Genomic DNA, 10069 nt, shown 5'->3' on the forward strand with positions numbered 1-10069 from the left:
TCATAAATATATATTAGCTTCGGCCATCAATGTTCAAAGTATCCTTTAGTTTAGTGGTATAAATGTTGGTATTTATATCTCAATAACCCGGGTTCGAGCCACAGGCTTGGCATTTTTTCACAATTTTTAAAAGTGAAACCCACCAAAATGCTGACGTGTCGCTTCAGGAGAGACTCAACTGTCTCATTGCATATATGCATAATTATATACACTGAAAACAAGACATGTCTTTTACAAAATCAGTGTTTTGAAAATATGCAAAATTAAAGAATTTTTTTAATTTGTGTTAAACTTAAAATGACAATTAAAATGAAATGGAGTACATATTTTTTAAATTTGGTATGCTAAACACTTTGGGTCAAAACATCCCAAACAAAAATTAAAACATTAACAAAAAAAATTCATCATTCTTAGTCACAAATGCATCTTAAAACTATTATTCAAATGGTAAGTTTAAGGTAATTCTTTAGTCAAATGATTCAAATCCTATTCCTAACTAATAATCTATCACATCATATCATTTCAACCCAATTTTATTTATTTAATCTCCCAGTTTATTACATTCATATTTCACATTTACAAAACAAACAATAATCAAAAAGAAATCCCTTAGAAAAAACTAAATCTCACTTTCTTGGATTCAATCTCTAGGGGTTTGCTTAACATGTTAGCTTTTTGTTGTGTAAGTTGTGTAGTTTATTTGGTTGTTATCATAATCAATATAATCTTCCAGTGGATTTTTTTTTCTCACTTTCAGCCGGTTTTTTGTTGTTTTCAGTGTTTCTTTTCAGATGGATCCTAACTATCCTTCTAACACCTCCTTTGTCCCCGGTCATGTCACTCCTCCCAACCAACCCGTTCTCCATGTAACACCTATTAACCTGTCTAACAATGTCTATTCCCATCCCGAGTTCCAGCCCCAGCCTCAGTTCCAGCCCAGGCCCCAGTTCCAACCTAGGCCTCAGCTCCAGCCCTGTCCCCAGTTCATGCCCCAGCCCCAGCAGCAAACGCCTCCTTCTCAGTTAGCTCTTGTTCTGGTGCAGGCGCAGCCTTCCATAAACTATCCTCCTTACGACGACGTAAGTTTGGATCTAACTTCTTATAGTTTAAACTCAATTTGGTTTGGTCTTCTTCTTTTATGAAATGCTGACCTTTTTTTATGTGTGTAGATGATTTTTGCAATTAGGGACTTGAACGAACCTGATGGTTCAAGCAAGTCGAGGATCTCGAGGCGTATCAAGAGATCGAACGCCGTTTTGCCTCCTAGTCACGCGGTTTTGGTGACTTACCATCTCAAGACGTTGAGGAGGAGTGGCGTTCTCACCATGGTTAACAACTTATACAAGATCGCTGCTGCTGCTCCTCCTCCTCGGCAAAGAGTGGCTGTTGCGGCAGACCTGGTCGCTCCCAGATATGAGGTTCCTCCGATGAACTCCTCTCCGCTTGATATGCTAGGACAGTCAAGCCGTGAGCTACCCGAGTTGCCTGTAACAGATCCGAACCAGGTGGTTACTGAGTCGGCAAACAGACGACCTGATCGTCCAAGGAGGGACGGATCTGTTCCGATCTCTCCAACTGCGGGTGCAACTCTAGGTCTTCCATATCCGAGTACGTATGCAAGCATGCTACAAAGGGGGAGGCCACCGAGTCCTAGAGCTGCTGTGAGCGAGAGTAAGAGGCTATGCATAGGTGAATCTAGCGGTGGAGTCGTCATCGCTGCTCCAGCTGGTGGAGAAACTGTGGCCGTTGCGTCAAGGATGTGGCGTGGACCTGGATGTACACCTAACATCGTTTGGAACAGGCCTAGAAAGGTAATTTCTTATCCCATATATTAGGGCACCCGCAGCGGTATAAATTCTGCAAAGTTTCTCTTGACAAAAAGTTTAATATTACAAAAATATAGAACAATAAATAACAGACAAGTGGCCAACGCTTCTCATGACTTCGGACAAAATCTTTTCATAAAGAGACGTTTTCTTCTCTCTCTCATCTGTTTCTTTACCTTCTTTTTTTCATGTATTATTTTAATTACCGAGAGATCTATTGAGAATTGCACCAATGCTGATGGCCTTACAATCTTTGTCATGTTGATTGAGATAGATTCGCGATATCTCTGTAAAGGCTATTTCTTTATTGTAATCATCAATACTATTAAATTAGGAACATGATCAGTTAATAAAGGTTTTGTCCAACAATTATTTTCAACAATACATACTTAAAAAATTTAATCATATCTTTTCTAACTGCATCTATTGAATAAAAACTCACGATCTTCTCTCTAACTTAGGGTCTGATTGGTAAGGACTGTAACTTTAAAATTTTTGCTGTAGAAAAAAATCTGTAGACTTTTTGCTGTGGCTTTAAATTTTATTGCTGTAGAATTTTATGAAAAGCACTAAAAAATTGCTTTGGATATTTGGTTCTGCAGAGCACTTGTACAGCTGTAGGTTATTTCAAGAGCTGTTGTTTCAAAAAAAAATTTAAAGCTTGATTGCTCTGAATTTGGTGCTGTAGAAATAAATAGGGCTGTGGACAGACATACAGCAACTACCAATCACCCCCTTAAACAGTTATTTTTCTTTCTATAAAAAAACAGTTGGATTTATGGATTTATGAAGCAAGCACAAAAATAAAATATTCCAACCATACGTTTCTTTCATTTCTTCTCAATTGATGCTTGCTCTCCGTACAGATGACAATCACAAGCTTGGTGTGGAGACAATCAATCTGTCGTCATGGTCTTAAGTTCATCATTGTTGGCAAGCTGAGAAGATGACAGTCTCAAGCTTTCGGGTCTTCACGGTCTCAATTTCGTCGCAGTTTTCAAGTTGAGAGGATTCGGATCTCTTACACTGTCTTTTTTTCAGGTGAAGCGATGGTGGCTGAAGCCTTGATGATGGCTGAAGCGTCCAGGGTGCGATGGAAGAGGAGGACGACAACTTAGTTTTAGGTTTTGTTAGGTTGTTTTTTGTCGCTTGTTTCTTGTGTATTTTGTATTTATATATTTATTTATATTTTATATGTATATATATATATGTGTGTATATAAATAAATATTGAAATCGGTTTAATAAACCTAATTAATTTATAAACCAATTTTAGTTTCATAAACCAAAACAATATTGGTAAACCAATTTCAATATATATTATAAAAATGTCTCACTAATAATATTACTTTTTATTTTTATTTTTCAAAAAAAAATATTTATTATTTATTAACAGGTTAACAAAAACCACTTGCCCTTTTCTTATCTAACGAAAGAATCTTAAAAACACATATCAGGCCGAATGATCAATTCGAATTAAAACATTTCGAAAACACTAGCATCATATTAAAATTCAGATCCAAATATTTATAAAGATTTATTCTAGGTTAGAAAAGGTGATTTGTCGGTTACTTTTCATGACCTATTAATAGAATAGATAATCAATATTTTGAAAATTGTACCGAACATTGACTTGGCATTGTAAATAAGTCAATGATTGGGTCGGTCCACCCAATTAAACCAAATGTTAATTTTTAATCTAATTTTAATTCCACCTTTTGAAAGGACATATCAGAATAGGTCAATGGTCATGATCATGACCAATTGATAAATTTTAGTCCAATAAAAATGTTCTAATACATAAAATTATAAAAAATATCGGCGTAATATGTATATTATATACATAAATATAAAAATTAAATTTCTAAAAAAAAATTAAAATAAAAAATATACTCACCTTTTGAAAGGACGGGTCAGAATCTAGATTTGGTTCAACTATTTTAATAAAATAGATTAAAACCTCTTACTAATCATTTAAGAAAATATTTTACAAAAATATGATTATAAAAAAAAATATGATTAAAAATACACAAATATAAAAATTAAATATAAAACAAAAAATATATCCGCCCAATCTAGTTTGTTAATTAAAATCATTGCCGGGTTGTCTGTTTTCGAAAATTTAAAAACTGACTAATTTCCAGATGTTGTCTTATTATATTCATGTCCCCTCGCTTTTGGTTTTTTTCATCTGGTTGGTGTTGTTTTGATTTATCTTGTTTATTGCATCTTCTTCTTCTCATTAGAAATGTGTTTCAATAGGTATAATTAAGAGTTTCTAATATTTTATTTAAATATTTACTGTCTTGTTTTGAATTTGGTGAAGAACTTTATACCTAACTTGTTTGCCTTTTATGAACCTAGAGTGCCACACCAATGTCCATCAGGGCAGCTACTGGGACATCAGAGTCTGCCTATGGAGAACTCAAGAGAAAGCTTGACTTTGCTGTAAGTTTAGTTGATTATGATGAAAGAGTCTTGTCCTTTATTTGATTTGTTTATTGGATTTAATTCTTGATTCTTATGTTTGGTTTTGGTCTCTGAATGTTTCAGTGCGAGAAAGCAAAAGAAATCTTGGATGTGTTGACAGCTGGTATTGAGAGCAACGACTTTATAGAAATGTCGCAAGCTAGACAGGAGGTGGAAGGACTAATACCAATGTTGACTGTGGAGCCACATGCCATGAGACAAGTGCAGCCACAGGTCGTGGAAGAAGTGGAGGCACCACCCGTGGAACAGCCACAAGCCGTGGAAGAAGGGCCGTCAGAGGAGGCAGCAGCAAAGACTGAAGCTGGAACCCAAGGAGATGAACATGGACAAGAAGTTGTGGAAGGAGAACAAGAACAGCCTCAGCCTTAGCCTCAGACTGAAGCTGAGGCAATGCAAGGAGCCCTGGTCTGATTTATGAAGAATAGTGGTCCAACAAAGACAGGCTAGACATAGCTTGGTGTTTATGTTTAGGAGTGTTATTTTTTTAATAGTTGTTGCATCTATCTTTATTTAAAACTCATTTTTCATTTTTAGTTTAATAGTTTGGTAAACAGAGAACAGAGCTATGAATAAAGGAGATGCATCAAGCTCTTCCAAGGCAATGGGTGAGGTTTCAGCTAGGGGGATTCCCCTGCAAGCAACACACCAGGAAGCCTTTGAGGCCGCGCTAGAGGAAGTAAGAGAAGTGATGGTGCAGTACACACAGTGTGCAGACCCGACCGAAAGCGCAGCTAGGCGCGAACGAATGAAAAAAGCAGAACAACAAGGAGAACTGGAAGAAACAGCTTTACTAATGGTCAGAGCAGCCAGGGCTGAGACTGAGACTGAGCCAGATGCTGCACTTGGGCTAAGAAGCCCCCCCTACTGCAGAAAAAAATCCCAACCGCTCTGCGCCTAGAACCGATCAACACAGAAGTCACAATACATAGAGAGGAATCTCCAAGAGAGGGAGAAGCACCAAAAAGGAAACCATGACGTCTTCCTACTTCACAACGTCTAGGCCCCTCCAAACTAAAGAGGAACACAAACAATGAAGATACAACAAATGAGAAGCAGACAGAGAAAAAGAAGCTGGGACGCCCTCCCGGAAAAAGAGTTGTCCATCAGAGCCCGAAGCTAATCAGAGGGACCAGCTCACGCAAGCGAAAGGTGCAGAACAGCTCAACATCCTGCAGGAAGAAACTAATCACAGACGACTCAAAAGCTACAACCTCCAAAAACTCAGATGGTCTATCAGGAGCGACTACAAATTCAGAAAATCAACTCATCTGTAAAATGATCGCAGCAAAGACAAGGAACAAGAAGGATTTTCAGAATCCTTCTTCTCTCGTTCCTTAAAAATTTGTAGCTGGAACTGTCAGGGGTTGGGGAATCCCCGGACAGTTCAACGATTGCGGGAACTGAAGAAAGACATCTTCCCAGACATCATGTTTCTCATGGAAACCAAAAATCCTGATAGCTTTGTTTTAGCAAAGACAGAGCAGCTAACATATGAGCATAGAGTACTAGATCCACCGGTTGGGCAGGGAGCTGGGGGCCTCGCTTTGCTTTGGAAACAAGAAGTGAACTTACAAGTATTGAGTGCAAATGCAAATCATATAGACACTTGTATTGAATTTGAAGGAAATAATTTTTTTGCTTCGTTCATTTACGGCAACACAGACAAGCCTAAGCGGCGATAACTATGGGAGCATATCATCTCCCTCTCGGATTCGAGAGACGCACCGCTATTTATCACCGGGGATTTCAATGATCTCACGAGTAATACCGAAAAAGAAGGAGGGCCGAGTAGGGAAGAAGGCTCCTTCACGGACATGCGCACATTCATGGCGGAGGCTGACTTGTATGATCTGCAACATTCTGGCGATCCCCTATCTTGGAGAGGGCAGCGAGGTGTACATTTTGTAAGATGCAGGCTTGATCGTGCTATAGTCAATAGCATGTGGGCAGAGATGTTTCCAAAGGCGAGATGCCAATACCTTGCATATGAAGGCTCAGACAACAAACCATTAATGTCATACTTTGAGCCCGACAAGAAAAATCGAAGAGGTCTATTCCGATATGACCGCCGGTTAAAGGACAACGAAGAAGTGAAAGCGCTGGTGGCAACTACTTGGGCTAATGCAGAGAATATGACCATCAGTGAGTGCATTGCAAGAGTCATGACAGCAATATCAGAATGGACTAGGGCACAATAGAAAAATATCAGAGAGCTCATAGAAGAGAAGAAGTTTGAACTGGAAAGTGCACACACTAGCCCAGCCAATGACACTACACTCATCCAGCGGATCACAACTGAGCTAAGTGCCGCCTATCAAGCGGAGGAAGAACATTGGCGCCAACGCAGTCGGGTGTTATGGCTGAATTTGGGGGATAGAAATTCAGAGTTCTTTCATGCTGTCTCTAGAAACAGAAAGCGAGCTAACGCATTCTCTGTGATCGAAGACATCAATGGAGTTATGGTCCACAAAGAGGAACAGATAGCACGAGTAATCGTCCGCCACTTCCAGACGATGTATACAACAATAGAAGGCAACAGTAAGGACACAGTGGAAGAAGCGCTAACAGCCAAGATCGCAGCAACCCAAAACGCAGAACTGATCAAACAACCCTCGACTGCTGAGGTTAGAGAAGCTGTTCTGTCGATCCATGCCGATAAAGCGCAAGAGCCGGATGGCTTTTCAGCAAGCTTCTTTCATACGAATTGGATTCCATTGGACCAGAGATTCTAAAGGAGGTACAAGCCTTCTTTGAAACCGGAACCCTACCGACAAGGATCAATGAGACATTTGTCCGATTGATACCGAAGATACAGAGCCCGCAGAAAGTGAGTGACTACAGACCCATTTCCTTGTGCAATGTGTACTATAAGATCATATCCAAGCTCCTTACTAGGCGACTACAACCTCTCCTCCCCTCGCTGATCTCGGAAAACCAGTCCGCATTCGTCAAAGGAAGAATAATATCTGATAATGTATTGATCACACATGAGGTTCTTCACTTCCTAAAAATCTCAAGAGCTGTAAAAAGATGCGCAATGGCGGTCAAAACCGATATGAGCAAAGCATATGAGCGGCTAGAATGGGACTTCATCCAACAAGTGTTCCAGCGATTGGGCTTTCATCCCACATGGGTAAATCTGATCATGCAATGTGTGTCTTCTGTTTCATACTCTTTCCTCATCAACAGCTCGCCTAGAGGAAGAGTTAAACCAACTAGAGGAATCCGTCAAGGAGACCCTCTCTCACCATACATCTTTATAATGTGTAGTGAGGTTCTATCCGGTCTTTGCAACAGAGCACAAGAAGATGGTTCCTTAAAAGGAATTAAAGTAGCGCGGGGGAGTCCCCGACTCAATCATTTTTTATTTGCGGATGATACCATGTTCTTTGTGAAAGCTTCGCAAGAGAGCAGTGCATCACTTCAAGCGCTCCTAACCCGATATGAAAAAGCCTCGGGGCAGTATATCAATGTCGACAAGTCATCGATAACTTTCTCAAAAAGAACACTGGGAACTCTGAAACAAGCGGTGAAGGCAAAACTCAACATTACAAAGGAGGGAGGAGTAGGCAAATACCTTGGACTACCGGAGCATTTCAGAAGGAGGAAAAGGGACATGTTCAGCTCTATCGTGGAGAAGATTAAGCAGAAAGAAAAGGGTTGGTCCAACAAATTTCTATCCACAGCTGGGAAGACGACGATGCTCCAAAGTGTACTCTCGCCGATTCCATCTCATGCCCTGACAAGCTTTAAACTCCCTGAATCTCTATGCCAAAGGATCCAATCCGCCCTTACTCACTTATGGTGAGACGACCGCAATGGCAATAGGAAGATGGCTTGGATATCTTGGGAGAAGATGATCATGCCAAAGGACAAAGGGGGCTTAGAGTTTCGAGACATTCAGAGCTTTAACGATGCATATCTGGCCAAACTCAGCTGGAGAATCCTCCACCATCCAGAGAGCCTCTTTGCGAGAATACTGACGGGAAAATATTGCACAACTGAAGGAATCATGGAATGTGCTGAAACGGACGCGATGTCACACGGCTGGAGAGGGATTCTCATTGGAAGGGACCTCTAGCACGTCACATAAGCTGGGTAGTAGGAGATGGCACAAGTATCAATTTCTGGAGTGATGCATGGCTGAACGTTACCTCACAGATAAGACCAATGGGACCGCCACCAGCCTCTCAACTAAACGCAACAGTCGCAGACTTGTTGATTCCAGAAACTAGGGAATGGGATGTGGGAAAAATCAGGATGATTCTCCCCTTTGAAGAGAAATGAATCAGAACCATCAAACCTAGCAAATCGGGAGCTCCTGATAAGATGATTTGGCCTCTGACACACACAGGAGAATAATCTGTGAAAACATGATATGCGGCTGCTATGCTATTGAGCTCGATAACAGAGGAAGTGCAAGCTGTGGAGACAATCACCAACTAGAGAAAGAGCGTCTGGAAACTGCAGACAACCCCAAAGATTAAACTGTTTATGTGGAAGATTTTCCATGGAACAATACCAGTTGGAGAGCAGCTGATCAGGCGACATATTGGAGTTGATGGAAACTGCAAGCTATGTGGAAGGTCCGAATCTATAAATCATCTGTTTTTCGAATGCAATTTCGCGCAAAAGGTTTGGGCTGCAACCCCCCTGATGCCAAGCTTCAAACCTAGAGGAACGATAGCTTTAGAGCATGTTTGGAATAACCTGTGTGAAAGAGTTTGCCTGCCACCGATTTGTCTGATCAAAAGTAGCCTAGCTCCTTGGGTCATTTGGCAGATTTGGATTACTAGGAATGCTGCCATCTTTAATGATAGGTGGACGACACCAGAAGACATTGTATCAAAAGCAATTTATCTAGCGAAGGAGTGGGAAACTAACCAGGTAAAAAGAACTACTGAACGCAAAAGTGTTGCAGGACAAAGGCTAGCTCCCGAAAACTGCGCCATGGTTCGATCGGATGCGGCATGGAGGGAGGATCTTCTGATGGCGGGCTGCGGTTGGACTATCTCGGATCAGACCAGAACTCGATCTTTCTAGGTCCCGGCGTACTTCGTCGGCTCTCCTCTTACAGCGGAAGGACTTGCACTCCTTGAAGCTGTCACCGAGTGTAAGGAGCTTGGATACACACGCATATGCTGTGAATCGGACTCGAGCCAGTTGATTCAAGCAGTGACGACTGTTACTGAAGCTTCAGAGCTCTATGGCATCACCGCCGACATCAACGCAATTGCTTCAACTTTCGAAGCTATTTCCTTTCGATGGATCTCCCAGATGAACAATGTTGTAGCAGATAACTTAGCTAAACAAGTCTTGGCAGATGAAACTACATTTATTGTACCATCAAACTTCGCTTGATCGAATTAATTAAAAAGTTGTGTTACAAAAAAAGTTTAATAGTTTGGTATAGAAGAAACAAAAGGCATTGTGTTGTCGTTGTGTCTCTAACTAACCGAACAGTAAGAGGTGGTTGTAATTTAGAGGGATATTTCCAGTGTTGGATGTTTTCTCTTTTACATCAATCTAAGGCCATGATTATCGAAGTTTGTTAATGGAGAAACTGAATTTATTGTACCACCAAACTTCGCTTGATCGAATTAATTAAAAAGTTGTGTTACAAAAAAAGTTTAATAGTTTGGTATAGAAGAAACAAAAGGCATTGTGTTGTCGTTGTGTCTCTAACTAACCGAACAGTAAGAGGTGGTTGTAATTTAGAGGGATATTTCCAGTGTTGGATGTTTTCTCTTTTAC

At 40.5% G+C, this 10069-nt stretch overlaps 2 protein-coding genes across 2 annotated transcripts; both read left to right on the plus strand.

Annotated features, from left to right (window-relative positions):
* Positions 1-986: 986 nt before the first annotated feature.
* On the plus strand, positions 987-4706 carry LOC106292204. The gene is made up of 4 exons (XM_013727815.1): positions 987-1079; positions 1170-1811; positions 4190-4273; positions 4379-4706. Exons 1-4 carry the CDS (start codon positions 987-989, stop codon positions 4682-4684), a joined length of 1125 nt encoding a protein of 374 aa, XP_013583269.1. The 3' UTR covers positions 4685-4706.
* A 4103-nt stretch (positions 4707-8809) lies between these two features.
* On the plus strand, positions 8810-9676 carry LOC106292205. Its single transcript, XM_013727816.1, has 3 exons — positions 8810-8901; positions 9136-9202; positions 9359-9676. The coding sequence occupies exons 1-3, from the start codon at positions 8810-8812 to the stop codon at positions 9674-9676; spliced, it is 477 nt and encodes a 158-aa protein (XP_013583270.1).
* The last annotated feature ends 393 nt before the right edge of the window (positions 9677-10069 follow it).

The sequence above is a fragment of the Brassica oleracea genome, chromosome C5 (assembly GCF_000695525.1).
Source record: "Brassica oleracea var. oleracea cultivar TO1000 chromosome C5, BOL, whole genome shotgun sequence".
NCBI classification, from domain to species: domain Eukaryota; kingdom Viridiplantae; phylum Streptophyta; class Magnoliopsida; order Brassicales; family Brassicaceae; genus Brassica; species Brassica oleracea.